This window comes from Suncus etruscus, chromosome 4, assembly GCF_024139225.1.
Source record: "Suncus etruscus isolate mSunEtr1 chromosome 4, mSunEtr1.pri.cur, whole genome shotgun sequence".
In the NCBI taxonomy this organism is placed as follows: Eukaryota; Metazoa; Chordata; class Mammalia; order Eulipotyphla; family Soricidae; genus Suncus; species Suncus etruscus.
In genome coordinates this window covers 12308598-12325723 of record NC_064851.1, presented here as the reverse complement: position 1 = coordinate 12325723, position 17126 = coordinate 12308598, and the positions used below count along the sequence as shown (strand labels likewise).

General features: G+C 42.4%; 1 protein-coding gene across 1 annotated transcript in view; it reads left to right on the top strand.

Moving 5' to 3' along the window:
• C4H12orf4 (chromosome 4 C12orf4 homolog) overlaps positions 1–16880 on the top strand; it is a 41378-nt gene extending 24498 nt beyond the window's left edge. The window contains exons 10-14 of the mRNA XM_049772484.1: positions 1980–2054; positions 5900–6102; positions 15659–15718; positions 16308–16440; positions 16582–16880. Of these exons, the coding sequence (XP_049628441.1) occupies positions 1980–2054; positions 5900–6102; positions 15659–15718; positions 16308–16440; positions 16582–16880 (770 nt within the window). The remainder of the gene's footprint in view (positions 1–1979; positions 2055–5899; positions 6103–15658; positions 15719–16307; positions 16441–16581) is intronic.
• Positions 16881–17126: the final 246 nt, after the last annotated feature.

Genomic DNA, 17126 nt, shown 5'->3' with positions numbered 1-17126 from the left:
AAAATTGCTGAGTTTTCTTTTTATTCAGAATAACTTGAAAGGTGCCATATTCTCCAAATTCTGACTTTCTGATGCTGACAATCTTCCAATGTAGTTTCTTGTAGATGATAAGTAATATATATGTCTATTATGTGCAGTGAATAAAAATATAGCCTTTTAATAATATCCAGTTTGAATGATAACATTTATTGTATATGTTTTTTAGTTTTGATAGAATTCTTTTTGGGAGGTCCACACCTAGCAGTGCTAAGGAGTTATTCCTGGAGCTGCACTCAGGAATCACTCCTGGTGGATTCAGGGAACCATATGGGATGCTGGGGCTCGAACCTGGATTGGCCGCATACAAGTCAAGTTCCCTACCCATCAGTCCTCCCCTTGACAGATTTTTTTGAGGGGTGGGGCCATACCCAGCAGTGCTCAGGAATTAATCCTGGTTTTGCACTCAAAAATGACTCCTACCAGTCTCGGGGAGACCACATGGAATGACCTGAACTCAGGTCAGCCATATTCAAGGCAAATGCCCTACTCGCTCTGCTATCATTCCAGCCCCCACTTAATATAATTCTTATAAAATGTATAAGTATCTTGTATTTTTAAATATGTATTGTTATATAAAATAATTTAGGGTCAGAAAGATAGAACAACAGGTAAGGAATGTGCATCGGCCACAGCTGGCGTGGGTTTGATTCCCAGGACCCCATAAGTTCCCCTGAGCCCACCAAGAGTGATCCCTCGGGCCAAAGAGAGCATGGAGGCGAGGTGTTTGCCTTGCATGCAGAAGGTCATTGGTTCAAATCCCAGCATCCCATATGGTCCCCCGAGCCTGCCAGGAGCGATTTCTGAGCCTGGAGCCAGGAGGAACCCCTGAGCGCTGCCTGGTGTGACCCAAAAACCAAAAAAAAAAGAGAGTGATCCTTCAGCACAGAGCCAGGAGTGAACCTTAAACACAAAAATTCATATGCATTCATAATCATGTAATAATGACCAATTGTGATGCAATGTTAAGTAATATCCTATTACCTAGAAAGAAGAAAGTATTGAGTAACCAAGACTCATGTCTATTTGAAATCAATTTTAGGTAGCACCACAAAAGATGTTAGAACTTTCAGGAATTAACTAATAGCACGTGACTCTTGGTGCTGCAGACCATTTGCTTCTAGCCCTGAACATGTGAAGTCGATAGCAGTGACTCAGATACTAAAAATAAAAATGGCCACTCGACAGCTCTTGAATGAAGGTATTTTTACATCGAGTTAACCTAGTGCCCCAAACCTCACAGATGAAATACTCTGTATTGGCGAGGCTCATGTGGTTATGGCTGTAGAGTCTGGGACCTGAGAGATAGTACAATGGGTAGGGCGCTTCCTTGCGTGTGGCTGACCCAGGTTCAATCCCCAGCATCCTGGGAGTAATTCCTGAATGCAGAGCCAAGTGTAATCCTTGAACATTTCCAGGTATGGCATGGCATAACAAAACATTACAAAACAACCACAACTAAAAATCAACAACAACAACAAAAAAGAGTAGAATGTGAAGTCTAATTAGCATATATGGAATTGAGATGTGGTTCCACCATTTATCTGCCTGTCCTTGGTTCAGCTAATCTATCAAAGCCTCTGTTTTCTCATCATATTATCATGTAGAATAGGACTTGCCTCATCAGGTTATGGCTATGGCAGATTGGTAGGAATTGAATGAGACCATCTATTGAAGTAGGTGTTAAAATGACCAATGCTAGGGTGCCAGAGCAGTAGTCTGGCAGGAAGGACATCTGCCTTGCATGTAGCCATATGGGACCATTGATATTTTTTAAGGTCCCCTAAGCACCACCATGAGAGTGATATCTGAGCGCAGAGCCAGTAGTAAATCCTAAGCATTGCCCCTCCCCGATATGAAAGAATGTTCAGTGTTGTAGTTGTTTGGGGCTTGGTCGTAGTTTCAACCTATTCTCATGTTGTTATGCACTGTCTCATTAATAGATTCTGGAAGCCGAAATGAAGGCAGTGATGATAAGACTAAAAATGCTGATAGAAACTATTTAAACATTTTACCCGGTAAGTGTTGTTTTTATTTCAAATGTGGCTTTTCTTATCATATACTACATGGAACATGGATAGATTTGAAACAGGAGGCTTTTTTTTTTTAAGAGACTGGGGGGAACTCCAAGCAATGTCCAGAAGGCCTAAGTCTCCCACTTTAATTCTTTGCCAACTGAACCAGCATTCAGTGCCAGGATTCTGTGGACCTGTGACCCCACAGAGGTCCAGGTCACTCTAGCAGCTCTGAATGTCTCCAGAGCTGCACCAGTGATTCTTTTTTTTTGGGGGGGGGGGGGCAACTGATACTGGTAATTGAATCTAAGTCAGGTGTTTGCCAGTCATGTACCCTAACGACTGTACTATCACCCAGTTCCACGAGCTCTTAAAATAAAAGACTTTTCCGGATTTTTTTTTTTAATTTTTGATTTCTGGGCCACACCCAGCATTACTCAGGGCTTACTCCTGGCTCTGCACTCAGGAGGGATCACTTCTGGTGGTGCTGGGGAACCATATGGAATGCCAGAGACTGAACCTGAGTGGGCCAAGTGCAAGACAAGTGCCTTACCCACCGTACTATCTCTCTGGTCTCTTCAGTCTATCATCTTTTTTTTTCGTAGTATATCATCTTTTTAATGTTTGTATCATTTGTAGTACCCATCACAGATGTCCAGCAATTTAAATCCTTCCCCTCCCTCCACACAAATGCTTCTTCTTTTGTTGTTGCTGCTAAGATGGCAGGTGTAATGGTCCTATGCTGGGTCACTAGTGCTTGCTGGCAGTTCCACATATGCTTGCTGTTCTTACACTTGGAATCACAGTCATCTTGTTGCAGGATAGCACATTCTGTTTACAATGCTCACTGGGGGGCACTGGGGTGCTCAGACATGTGCTCCTCTGGGCTCACACATCTGACCACACTCTCACAGCACAGGGGTTCCCAAAAACAGATTTCCCTGGGCTTTCTATGGTGCATGTGGGATCCAACTCACTACCTTGTGCTTACAAGGTCAGTGCACTTTTGCCCTGCACCATCTCCCAGGCCCTGAAATTTAAACTTTTACTCTGAGATGAACTTTTCACCACCACCCTCTGTCCCTAAAATCAAATTTACTCAGGCCATTGCTTAAGTTCTCTTATGATTTACTATTTCAGATTTCCTCTTTGATTACATCTTCATTGTGCCTTTAGTACTGAGCTGGGAAATCATTTTGACTCTGGAATAGTAAGAAGTGTCCAGAGAGACTCAAACAGGTGAACTTGCAGAAAGGATGGTAGTCATTTAGTTTTGAATATCTCTTCCTTGCCATGACTGAAATGTCCTTTATTGACCTGGAAGTTGTTCTTGAGCATCTGGAAGTTCACTCTCTCTTTTTATTTTTTTTAATATCTTTATTTAAACACCTTGATTACAGATGATTGTAGTTGGGTTTCAGTCATAAGTTCACTCTCTTGACCCTCTCCCAGATTGAAATTCTTCCGGTGATAATTTGTGTTTGATATGATACATCCGATGAGAGGCCCTAAAAACAAAATAGACTTCTCTATTTGTAAGTAGAAAGAACATCAAGCAAATGGCTTTTCTGTTTCATAAATAACCAGGGTTGTTTTCTCACACTTCCTCCCCCCACATCTTCCTCTTGTAGTTAGTTCAAATGCCAATTAAGCACATCACATTCCCATTTCTAGCCTCTCTTGTCAGTGGAAATCACTGAGCTTGTGGTCATCACCTCCTGCCCTCAACCCTCTAACCTTATTGGGGATTGTCATAGGCGGGATCACTTCACCACATGCTGTTTCCTTTCCTTTGTGGACCTGGAAACACTCCTCTCCCTCTAAAAATACTTTCCTCATGGAAGGATTGATTCTGTTTCTCTCCAAAGATCCATAATTCACATTTTCTCTATTTTGTGGCTTTCTTAAAAGGTGCCCATCTGAACCAAAGTGATAGCACAGAGGGGACAGCATTTGCCCTGCACACAACCAATCTGGATTTGATCCTTGGCATCCCATTTGGTCCCTGAGCATCACCAGGAGGATTTCCACATGCATATATATCCAGGCATAACCCCTGAGCACCCCCAGGTGTGACCCAAAAACAAAAAACCAAAAGCAGACCCAGAAAAAAGGTCCCATCTTATTTATTCCTGAGCAATGGGCATCTGTTTCGATGTGTCAAAATGATTTTTTGGCTCAGTACTAAAGGCATAATGGATATGTAATAAAAGAGGAAAAAAATATCCACTCCTTGTTGGTATATTGATTTCCTTCTTTGCTTCTTTTTAGAGGAAAATGCTATCAAAAGTATCTCATTACTCCCACCAAATCAAGCAGTTATTTTCATAAGTGTGCACTGAAAAAGGAAAAGAAAACCATTCCATTATATATGCTGATAAATCTGAATTTTCACTTAAAGAATTCCTACACTGGCCAGAAATTTTTAGGAGATGAAAGAAGACCCAAATCATAAATTCTTTTAGATGACAAAGGAGTGAGGGGAAAGTTGTGTTTATATGTAGATGTAGTTGGTAATCTAAATAATATATTGTCTGCCATCTTGTTTTCACCCTCATTGAGAAGCAGTCAGGCCCTGGATTTTTTTTGTATCAGAGGCTCAATAGGCTGCATTTAATTTGCTCAAAAATCACTCAGCCAACTAGCTCTAGAGACCAGATCATCTAAACACCCCTTCTGTTCTTTATCTGCTATATCATATGAGCAAAATTATCCTGCCAGCTCACGATTCCCATTTTATTTATGGATAAAATAGGCCAAGAAGGTAAGTTATCTGGGGTTGAACTACGGAGTGCCAGTGGGGGATTAGAAGTACCTAATGGGTCACTAAATCCCCCGTTTCATTACTTCCTGGACAATAGCCCTTTTTTTTTTTAATGCAATAACTTCCAACCCCCTGAGCCATCACTAGGGCACTCCAGAACATTCCAGTCTATTGGGTACAGAGGCTATTGTCTCACACACCCTTTTAGGTCTCTGAGTAAGCAAACCTGTGTTTTTAATGGCCTCTGGGGAAGTCATAACTACTGTTCTCAGGACGTTTCCTCATTATATTTTCTCTGTCTGGTTGATTTTAGTATTTTTGTTACTGACCAGAACGGAGCACTCTGGTTAGCTGCACACACTGACAAATAGTTGGTGACAGCAACATGGGGGACGAGGCCTTTGAGGGAACAACTTTTTTATTTTTATTTTATTTATTTTTTTGTTTGTTTTTTTTTGTTTTGTTTTGTTTTTTGGGCCACACCTGGCAGTCTCAGGGAACCATATGGGATGCCTGGGTCTACCACATGCAAGGCAAACACCCTAGTTCTGTGCTATGAATGGCTCTGGCCCCAAGGAAACAAAATTATGGGGAACTTTGATGTTTCTGTCTGAATTAAGTAACTTTACAAAGGTGGGTTCTATTAGTGCAAATGGGAAAGAGCCAGCAGAGGATATAGTAGAGTTGAATCAGGCAACACCATGTTTGGTTTAATCCCGTTCAGATTAATCCTGTTTGGATGAAGGAGGTAATTTGAGCACAGAAGCACAGAATAGTACTGCGATTATTACTTGGCTATAACTTGAGACAATGAGTATTTTAAGTGCTGTTCTTATTACTTGGTGATCTTTTCAGATCAGTTCACTAACATAGGGCAAAATTGGTTCCCTTCTTAATTTCATCACCTTCTTCCCAAGGATGAAGGTGTAGTAAAACCATATCTACTTCCTGCACCCACATGTGGTTCCTGCTGTATCTAGAAGCTTCAACGTGTGGATTCTCCCATGCAGTTATTTATGAAGCCCATCGTTATATGTGACCTACATACGTGTTTGAAATTTAGACTGGTATGTGTTCTTCGCAGGAGAGTTCTACATCACACGCCATTCGAACCTCTCAGAAATCCACGTCGCCTTTCATCTTTGTGTGGACGACAACGTGAAATCAGGAAACATCACTGCCCGTGATCCGGCCATCATGGGACTTCGGAATATACTCAAGACTTGCTGCAGCCATGACATCACCACAATCAGCATTCCGCTCTTGCTGGTGCATGAGATGTCAGAGGTGAACAGGCAGGGAGGGATGACATCAGGTGGGCTGGAAAGTTTGGGGTGTGACTGCACCTGGGCTCAAATATGGGCACTGGCTGACATAGCCCCTGAGCACAGACCCAGGTGTGGTCCAGAAATGGGAGGGAGGGAGAGAGGGAGGGAGGAAGGAAGAAAGGAAGGAGAGAGAGAGAGAGAGAGAGAGAGAGAGAGAGAAAGAGAGAAAGAAAGAAAGAAAGAAAGAAAGAAAGAAAGAAAGAAAGAAAGAAAGAAAGAAAGAAAGAAAGAAAGAAAGAAAGAAAGAAAGAAAGAAAGAAAGAAAGAAAGAAAGAAAGAAAGAAAGAAAGAGAAGGGAGAGAGAAAGAGAGAGAGAAAGGAAGGAAGGAAGGAAGGAAGGAAGGAAGGAAGGAAGGAAGGAAGGAAGGAAGGAAGGAAGGAAGGAAGGAAGGAAGGAAGGAAGGAAGAGAAAGAAAATGAAAGGAGGGAGGGAGGGAGGAAAGGAGAAGGAAGAAAGAGAAATACCATGCTATGAATATATTAACCCTCCTATTATAAATTAATCACGATAAGCTTTACTTTTTTATTGCTTTATTTAAGCAAGCTGGTTACAAAATGGTTCATAGTTGGGTTTCAGTCATAGAATGTACACCACCTTTCACCAGTGCACTTTTCTTACCAACAGTGTCCCCGTTTCCCTCCCACCCACCCCCTCCTGTCTTTGGAGCAGGCATTTTGCTTCTCTCTCTCTTTCTTTCTCTCTCTCACACACTCTCACTCTCACTCTGTCTCACTCGTTTCCCTTTCTGACAATGGTGTGCACCATTGTTAATGAAGGGGTGCCATGTCACTTAGTCCCCTTTCAGCACAAAATTCTTGTCCACAGTGATCAATTTCAACTATCATTGTCTTAGTGGACTCTTCTCTACCCTAACTGCACTCACTGTTCTTTGCAGCAAGTTTCCTACCATGCTTGTTTTGTTGTTGTTGTTGTTGATGTTGTTGTTGTTGTTTTTTTGGTTTTGAGCCACACCCATTATGCTCAGGGTTTCTCCTGGTTCTGCACTCAGGAATCACTTCTGCTGGTGCTTGGGGAATTATATGGGATGCAGAGGATCAAACCTGATTTGACTGCATGCAATGCAAGTGCCCTCCCTACTGTGCTATTCCCTTCTCAGCAGCTTTACATTTTAAAGCATGTTTTTTTTTTTTTTTACTAATTAATCTTTGCATCTCTTCTCTCATTAATAGAGTTGAATGGCACAATGAATAACAATGAATAATCCTTAAGCCTTTATGCTCAGGAATTACGTGATTTTTTTTTCCTATCATAGATAAAACTAAAAAAATGAACGTTATTTTTAGCTCCAGCTAAGGCATATAGATGCCCCAACTTTTAAAACTTCTTTCTCTTCCCATTTTGTCTCAAGGAGCCTGAACGTTGCCTCCACACTTACAAGTGGTGCATATGGGATTCACTTTGGGTGCATGTAATTTCCACGTCGCTTTTGTTCGCATTCTCTGCTTAAACATTCATAGATGGTGGTGGCGTGTGATAGGAAGACATCAGCTTCAATTGAACATTTTCTCAAATATGCTGGGTAATACACATTTGGACCTTCTATAGTCAAAACATGCTGTGATCATTTACGACTCTTTGCTTTCTTCCCTAAGTCACCAAAAAAAAAAAAAATAGTGGTCAGAGGGTATAATCATAGAAATAATACAAAGATTGTAAAACCCAACTTAAAATAGTTTGGAGGAACATAGAATCCTTGAAATGAATGTGTGCAAGCTAGAACCTCTGAAAGAGGCAGCAATGAGCCTACTGGGAAGGGCCCACAGCAGCCACTCAGTACCTGCTTGTTTCTAAGGCATGTTTTCAGAGAACAAAGTGGCTGACTGACCAGGAAATTGTGAGTGTCAGAAAGAATTTTGGTCATTGTTTCTGAACATGGTTTCCCAAAGTAAAAGATGTGTGCAAATGCAGTATAAGATACTACCTCTAGACTCTGAGGACTTCAAGGGAAACTTCCTCTGCGCCTATCTGCCTGTGTTTCTGAATCCCTGAAGATTTCCTCAGAGGCCTAGGGAGCGCACCCCCAAAAAACTGCATTTTGAAGCTGCCCAGTAAGTACATTCTGGCTGCGGGGGTCGCTGTCCAATAAGCTGAGGTCTCTGGCCTGTGGAGGCTCCGCCCTGCTGTGCCTTTGTTCACTCTGAGGACTGTCAACTAGAGGCAGCAGAAGAGCGTGGCTGCTTCGGTTCACGGCCACGCACTCTTTCTAATCAATGAACCCCACCACAACACGCAGGAAAAACCACACTACAAGCGTGACAATGGGGAAACCTCGCAGGCAAACACCATCCACAGAGAATGAAGACGAAAGCTCGGATGACCTAATAAATTCCAACCACCTGATTAACCTCTCAGATAAGGAGTTTAGAATAGAAATATGGAAGATGTTCGTAGAACTCCAAAAAAGCATAGATCGATCTGAACAGAACACAAAGACAGAAATCAGAAAACTCCAAACTGAAATAACGGATCTGAAAAACACAGATGCTCAACTGAAAACCTCAATGGATAGCCTCGCAAACAGGGTATCAGCAGCTGAGGAGAGAATCAGAGTACTGGAAGATGTGATGCAGAAAAACTCAACACAACAGAAGAAATTGGAAAAGAACCTTAAGACAAATGAACAGGCAATGGAAAAAGTACTCAAGGAATGCAAACAGATGAAAATAGAAGTCTTTGATAAACTCAACAGAAACCCAGGAAGGATGTCAAAGACATCATCAAAGAGATACTCCCAGAGTTAAAGACTACATGCAATCAAATCCTGGATACCCAAAGAGTACCAGCTAAAAGATACCCAAAGAAAAACATCCCAATACACATCCTCATTACAATGACAAATCCCATAGATAGAGATAGAATACTGAAAGCAGCAAGATCAAAAATGGAAATTACATTCAAAGGAGGATCCCTAAGACTTACATGTCACAAGAAACTCTCAAGGTCAGAAGACAGTGGTGGGATATTGTGACAAAACTGAATGAAATGAATGCCTCACTGAGAATACTGCACCCAATCCAACTCATGTTCAGGTTTGAAGGAAGAATACATAGCTTCATGGATAAACAACAGCTCAGAAACTTCACAGATGATAAACCAGCCTTAAAGGAAAAACTGACAGGTCTACTCTAAGACAAGAGAGACCAACAAACACAGCAAACTTATCTACAAAGATGACATTAAATCCTATGACAATCATCTCCCTCAATGCCAATGGACTAAATTCACCAATTAAAAGACACAGAGTGGCAAACTGGGTCAAAAAGATGAATCCAACCTTCTGCTGCCTACAAGAAACACATCTGAATAGTCATAATAAACATAGACTCAAAATCAAAGGCTGGAGGAAAATCATCCAAGCAAACAACACCCTCAAAAAAGCGGGGGTGGCCATATTAATATCTGATGACACCAACTTTATACTCAGAAAAGTGGTAAGGGACAAAGATGGACACTATGTACTAATCAAGGGATATGTGCAACAGGAAGAAGTCAGACTATTAAACATATGCACCCAATGAGAGACCAGCAAATTATCTAATACAATTACTGACAAATCTGAAAGAAGAAATCAATAATAACACAATAATTGTGGAGACCTCAACACGGCCCTATCAACACTTGATAGGTCAACCAGATTGAAACCCAACAAAAACATACTAGCCCTGAAAAGAGTTATGGAAGAAAGAGGATTAATAGATATATACAGGACACTCCATCCCAAAAAACCTGGATACACATTCTTCTCCAATGTACATGGGTCATTCTCCAGAATAGACTACATGCTGACACATAAAACATACCTCCATAAAATCAAGAGGATAGAAATCTTGCAGGCTACCTTTGCTGACCACAAGGCTCTGAAATTAGTTGTGAACTACAAAGCCACATAGAAGAAAAACTTTAACAATTGGAAATTAAACACCCTGCTACTGAACAACCAGTGGGTCCGAGATGAAATCAAAAAGGAAATCAAAACTTTCCTGGAAACAAATGATAATGAAGACACAAACTGCCAGAATCTATGGGACACAGCAAAAGCGGTCCTGAGAGGAAAATTTATAGCTCTACAGGCACACATCAGGAAGGAAGAATGGGCATACCTGAATAACTTAATGACGCAGCTCAAAAAATTAGAAAATGACTAACAAAAGGAACCAAAAATAAGGAGACAGAAGGAAATAACAAAGCTGAAAGCAGAACTCAATGAAGTGGAAAACCAAAAAACAATCTGAAAGATCAACGAAAGCAGAAGTTGGTTCTTTGAAAAAATAAACAAGATTGATAGACCATTGGCAAAACTCACAAAGAAAGAGAGAAAGAGAAATCTGATAACCCGTATTAGAAAAGAAAAGGGGGAGAACATGACAAATATTGCAGAGATCCAAAGGGTAATCAGAGACTACTTTAAGAAACTTTATGCTACTAAATATGAGAACCTAGAAGAAATGGAAAAATTCTTGGACACATAACCTTCCACATTTAAGTAAGGAGGATGTAGCATATCTAAACACCCCCATCACTACTGAGGAAATTGAAACTGTAATCAAATATCTGCCCAAAAAGAAAAGCCCAGGCCAAGATGGATTGCCTAATGAATTTTTAAAAATCTTTCAAGAGGAGCTACTACCAATCCTAGCCAAGCTCTTCCATGAAATTGAAAAAACAGGAACACTCCCAAACAGCTTTTATGAAGCCAACATCACCTTAATACCAGAGACACTGCCAAAAAAAGAAAATTACAGACCAATATCCCTGATGAATGCTGATGCAAAGATCTTCAACAAAATCCTGGCAAATAGGATCTAATGCATCATCAAGAAGATCATACACTACGACCAAGTAGGTTTCATCCCAGGAATGCAAGGATGGTTTAACATCTGTAAATCTATCAACATCATACACAACATCAACAACAAGAAAAATAAAAATCATATGATCATATCAATAGACGCAGAGAAAGCATTTGATCAAAACTCTCAGCAAGATGGGAATGGAAGGAACCTTTCTCAATATAGTTGAAGCCATCTACCACAAGCCAATGGCAAATATTATCCACTGCTGGTGGGAATGCCGTCTAGTCCAACCTCTATGGAAAATGATATGGAGATTCCTCCAAAATCTGGAAATTGAGCTCCCATTTGACCCAGCTATTCCACTTCTAGGGATATACCCTAAGAACACAAGAATACAATACAAAAACCCTTTACACCTATATTTATTGCAGCACTATTCACAATAGCCAAGCTCTGGAAACAACCAAGATGTCCTTCAACAGACGAATGGCTAAAGAAACTATGGTACATATACATATACACAATGGAATATTATGCAGCCATCAGGAGAGATGAAGTCATGAAATTTTCCTATACATGGATGTACATGGAATCTGTCATGCTGAGTGAAATAAGTCAGAGGGAGAGGGAGAGACGCAGAATAGTCTCACTCATCTATGGGTTTTAAGAAAAATAAAAGTCATTTTTGTAACAATCCTAAGAGACAATGAGAGGAGGGCTGGAACACCAGCTCACCTCATGAAGCTCACCACAAAGAGTACAGCTATAGAAATAACTACACAGAGAACTACCATAATCATGTGAATGAATGAGGGAACTGGAAAGCCTGTCTGGAGTACAGGTGGGAGTGAGGTGGGATGGAGGGAGATTTGGGACATTGGTGGTGGGAATGTTGCACTGGTGAAGGGGGGGTGTTCTTTACATGACTGAAACCTAATCACAATCATTTATGTAATCAAGATGTATAAATAAAGAAAAATGAAAAATAATAAATGCCCATACGTTATTTAGACTTCCTGTTTGGGATTTTTGTTTTGTATTGTTTTTATTTGGGGGGCACACCAAGTGATACCCAAGACTTACTCTTAGTTCTAAACTCAGAGATCATGGAGGCCATATGGGACTCCAAGGATGGAGCCCGGGATGGCTACATGCAAGACAAATGACTTACCAATTGTACTACTTCTCTTTGACTACCTCAAATTTAATGTAACATTTTTTTTTCTGTTTCAGAATTTCACCTAGAATCCTATATTGTATTTAGTCATTGTGTATAACTAGGTTCTTCTTGGCTCTAATTGTGTTTCAGATAATAATAAAAAAAAAAAGTTGGCATTTAGGAAAAAAAGATACTAACTCTATTACTGGCGGGAGGCATAGTTCAAGGTTAAGGCACTTGCAGGTTAAGGCAAGGTTAAGTTCAAGATTTAGGAACTCCCTTTGCAAAGTTAAGGCACTCTCTTTGCAGTTCCAGCACTATATATCGCTCCCCTGAAGCCCCAGCAAGGAATGCTCCCTGAGCACAGAGCCAGGAGTAAGCCTGAGCGACTGCCAGGGTGTGGCTCAAAGCCTCCTCCCAACTGCACCCTTCAAAAAATATATATATGTGGGGTGCCGGGCGGTTGGCGTGGGAGGTAAGGTGCCTGCCTTGCCTGCGCTAGCCTCGGTCGGACCAGCGAGTTCGATCACCCCGGCGTCCCATATTGTCCCCATATGTTGCCAAGGTGCAGCAACTTCTGAGCGCTATAGCCAGGAGTAACCCTGAGCGTCACAGGGTGTGGCCCAAAAAACCAAAAATATATATATGTTTACTTTTTATTAAAATTAAGTTCCTGACTTAATACATTGTGAAACCTGTTTTCTATAGGCAAATAGATGTCCAAATAAATTTCATGTAAAAGAGGAATTTTGTAAAGGGTTCCCTGCGTTCCAATTCATTTCCTATGTTCACATTTTTAGTAGGAAAGCCATGAACCATCACACAAAAGTTACTTTGGTCTTGCTCTCATTTCTCATTCCATACACTTGGGTTCACCTTATGTGGGATCAGGAGAGATGAGATTGACAAATGCATCTTTTTTTTTTTTTCCTGTGACTTGATAAAAAAAAAAAAATGTTCATTCCGTTGGGGATTTTTAGCCACCTGGTTAAGTGATCTTCCCTCGCTATCCCCTCTCTAAAAGAGTCTCAAGGAGTAACAAAGAAAGATCATGATGCATTCCAGCCACAAAGAAACATGCCAGCCTTCCTGCAGCCGGACTCCTGGTTAACCAGTTTATAAAAATGGGTGCACGTAGGTGGGAAACAACCTCAAAAAACAGTGCTTCAAAAAAGCCACCCGGTTCAGAGTTACTTCCAGCCAGCGTTTCCCTCTCCCACGAATGCTGCAGAAGTTCCATGTTTTAAATCCGGGAAGGCCAGCTGCAGAACATTAAGTTTGTTTCCCAAGTGTCCAATTTAACATCACCAAAGTATATTGGGCCCCGGCCTCCCTCCCAGTTGGTTTGTATTTAACCAGCCCTTCAGGTCAAGGGGTTTATTCTATGAACTCGGGCCACATGACACAGGAAGCGGAGGCCAGGGTTGTTTTCGCCCTTTCTCACTGGGATCCCAGTACATTCTGGCGAGTTTCTTCCGCTAACAGAACACAGCCAGACAGCTGGCACTTTTCATGTGCATGTGCGAAGTCCTCTGCTCCAAAGATTAAAAGGAGCTGGAGAAAGCTCAGCTAAGAAAAGAAGAAGAAAAAAGAAAAGAAAGGGGGGAAATTATCTACCACAAGAAGAAATGAAAGCAGGACTCAGATTAGCAGTTGTCCTCTGTGCCTCGAAGCCTGGGTCCCATCACTGTCCCTGTGACCCAACAGGTGTGGAGGGAGCCTCCCTGTCAGAAGGTCTAATGCCCAACCTTTCATTTCCGATTAGTAACCTTCTGGATAATTGGGGACTTTGGGGTTACTATGTGATTGTCTCCTTTGGCAAGTGGGTGTTTTGTTTTGTTTTGTTTTGTTTTGTCTTATTGTAGACATACTTGGCTCTGCACTCAGAGCAGTCCTACTCCTGGTAGACTTAGGGGGACCATATGAGGTGCCAAGGATTGAGCCCATGTGTAAGACAACAAAGCTCTACCCTCTGTACTGTTGCTATCATCTGGGCTCCACCATTGTTATGTTTTATCTTAGTGGCCCATGTTAGAAGTATATTGCACGGATTTTCATGGACTGAATCCCCATTAACTAACACTCTAAAATGTAAAACACCAACTATTTCTCCTGCTCTGTTTCAGCCACTTAAACCATAAACCCCTCTTGGGAGGCAGAGGGATAGATAGCATACTAGATAGGGCATTTGGTTTGAGGCACAACCGACCTAGGTTCAATGCCAAGTGTCCCATATGGTCCCCTGAGCCTGCCAGGAGTAAACCCTGAGCACCACCAGGTGTGGCTTCAACAGAATAAACCACACACCCTCTGTAGAGATGACCCTAAGCATCCTTAGGTTGTTGTAGTTGTGTGCTAAATGTTGAGATGGGGAATTCGATATGAATGCGTGTATGTGTGTGTTTAAGTTTTGTCTTAATATTATTTGTGTGCCTTTGGCCATCTCTATCTCTTCTTGGAGGAAATGGTCTTTTCATCTCTTAATCCCATTTTCTTGCTAAACTCTTCCCAGGACCTTATACTTTTAGATATTGACCTTTATCAGATGTTTATTGGTGTGAATAGTTTCTCCCCATTCCATGGTAGTCTTGGATCCTAGTCACTGTTTCCTTTGAGATGCAGAAGCTTCTTATAATATAATATAGCCCCCATTTGTGTTATCTTTGCTTCCACTTGTTTAGACAGTGTTGTTTCATCCTTGAAGATACCTTTAGCTTTCGTGGCCACAAAATGTTTTGCCCACATTTTCCTCAATTTACCTTATGGTGTCAGATCTGATATCAAGGTTTTCATATCCATTTTTATTTGACTTTTATGTATGGCATTAAAGAGAGGTCTGAGTTCACTTTTAGGCATATAGTTATAACAAACTTGTAAACCACTATGTTTAAATAAGATGATTTTTTAAGCCTTAAAAATTTTATTTGGTGGGGGCCGAGAGATAGCATGGAGGTAAGGTGTTTGGCCTTGCATGCAGAAGGATGGTGGTTAGAATCTCGGCATCTCATATGGGTCACTCGAGCCTGCCAGGAGCAATTTCTGAGCATAGAGCCAGGAGTAACCCCTGAGTGCTGGTCAGGTGTGACCCAAAAACCAAATAAATTTTCAAAATTAAAAAAATATATATTTTGGGAGCTGTGGACAAGCCTTATGGTAGAGCACCTGTCTACCACATGCAAGCCCTAAGTTTAGTACTTAGCACTATATGCCCTGTTCCCAGGCACTACAAGATAGAGAAATACAAAGAGTGGCTCTGTCTCTCCCACCTTACACACCGTCTGCCACCCAGTACCACTGTGGATGCTCCCTACAAATTAATGCAATGGAGGCTAGAGCAGTAGTACCTCAGGTGAGGCATATGCCCTTGCATGAGGTCCCACCCAGGTTCAATTCTTAGAAGCCCATATGGTCCCCCAAGTCCTATCAGGAGGAATTCCAGAGCTCAGAACCAGTCCTGAACACTTGCCAGGTGTGACCTAAAAGGGAAAAAAAAATGGTCGATATGATCAATAGCTTCTTCTTATCTTTGCTTTATTTTTAGGAAATGACGATACCATTGGTGCTGACGGAGAGCAGAACTTGTGTTTTAAGGGTGTCAAAGGTGAGGAGTAGGGACATTATATTTCACAGCAGTGACCTGCTTTTCCCTCCTAAATATTGCAAGTGGATCAGCCGAGGAGAAGGATACGGTAGAAGTTGCCACTGTGGTTGGTGCCTTCACTAAGTGGTCCAGCAAGGCTAATAAGTTGTAAGCCTTTCATTTGTTTGTTTTGCTTATGAGCAGTTTTTTTGGTTGTTTTGGTTTGTTTGTTTGTTTTGAGGGGGAGGATACACCCAGCGGTACTCAGGGGTTACTCTGGCTCTGTACTCAGAAATTGCTCCAGGCAAGCTCAGGGGACCTTATGGAGTTGGGAATTGATCCTGTCTTGACTGCCTGCAATGCAAATTCCCTACCAGCTGTGCTATGCTTCAGCCCCTTTTTATTTGTTTTTGGCACATATTTGGCAGTGCTCAGGCAGTACTCCTGGCTCTGTGCTCAGAAATCACTCCTGGCAAACTCGGGGGACCATATAGGATGCCAGTATCGAACCCAGGTCCATCCTGGGTCATCCATGTGCAGTGCCCTACTGCTTTGCTGTCACTCTGGCCCATTGGTCATTTCCTGTTTCTCCTCTCGCATCACTGTGTAGCTCATGTGTTTCTTCCTGCCCTGGATCCTCTCTATCCTTCAGACGACAGGTTCATCCCCTTTCCCTTCACTTTTCCATTCCATGAGCCACGTCTTCCAGGCAGCCTCCCTTCTATTTCCAGGTGGAAATGGAGGTAGGGGAGCCTGCCAACCTGCATTCCGTTCCCTCCTGGTCCTTCCTGAGCTTGTGCCTCAGCATTGCTAGTGAGGTGTTCAGGGATGTGGTCCTGACCTGTCAATCATTGTGTACCTCCTGCTGTCTTGAACTTGATAAGGTCTGATCTGGAGCGAGTACCTTGTTCTTGGTGCCCGCGTTCTGCTCAGGAGCTGGGCCCTGCATGCTCCCCTTGTGTCGGTCTCCCTTGATCTCAGCCACGTCTCAGCCTCTGCCACCTGCATGGCGATGAGCCCTCGCCTTGGCCCACGATGGCCAGCTGAAATGCCTTTCTGTCTGTCCTCAGATCATTCCCTCCTGCTTCCAGGGCTGCCTGAGGTTCTGTTTCAGGATCTGTGGGACAGGCCAGCTTGGGCCCTGTTCTGGCTGTTCTTCCCGATCCTGCACACTTTGATCTAGCCTCCAGCCCCCCTTCAGCTCAGGGTCTTCCCCCCCTCCAGAGAAAGATGTGCCTCCTCCTAGCTCCTTGTTTCCAGGTCTCTTGGGGCTGGCACTCTCCCCTCAAGAGATGGGGCCCTGCATCCTGCCATCTGTCCAGAGCCCCCTTCCTCCTTACCCTGCTTGTCGCTTGTGTCTGCCTCTCAATACACGACCAGGTCCCTGCCCAGGTCAGCTTCCCGAGGCCACCAGGAGTACCCAGCCTCG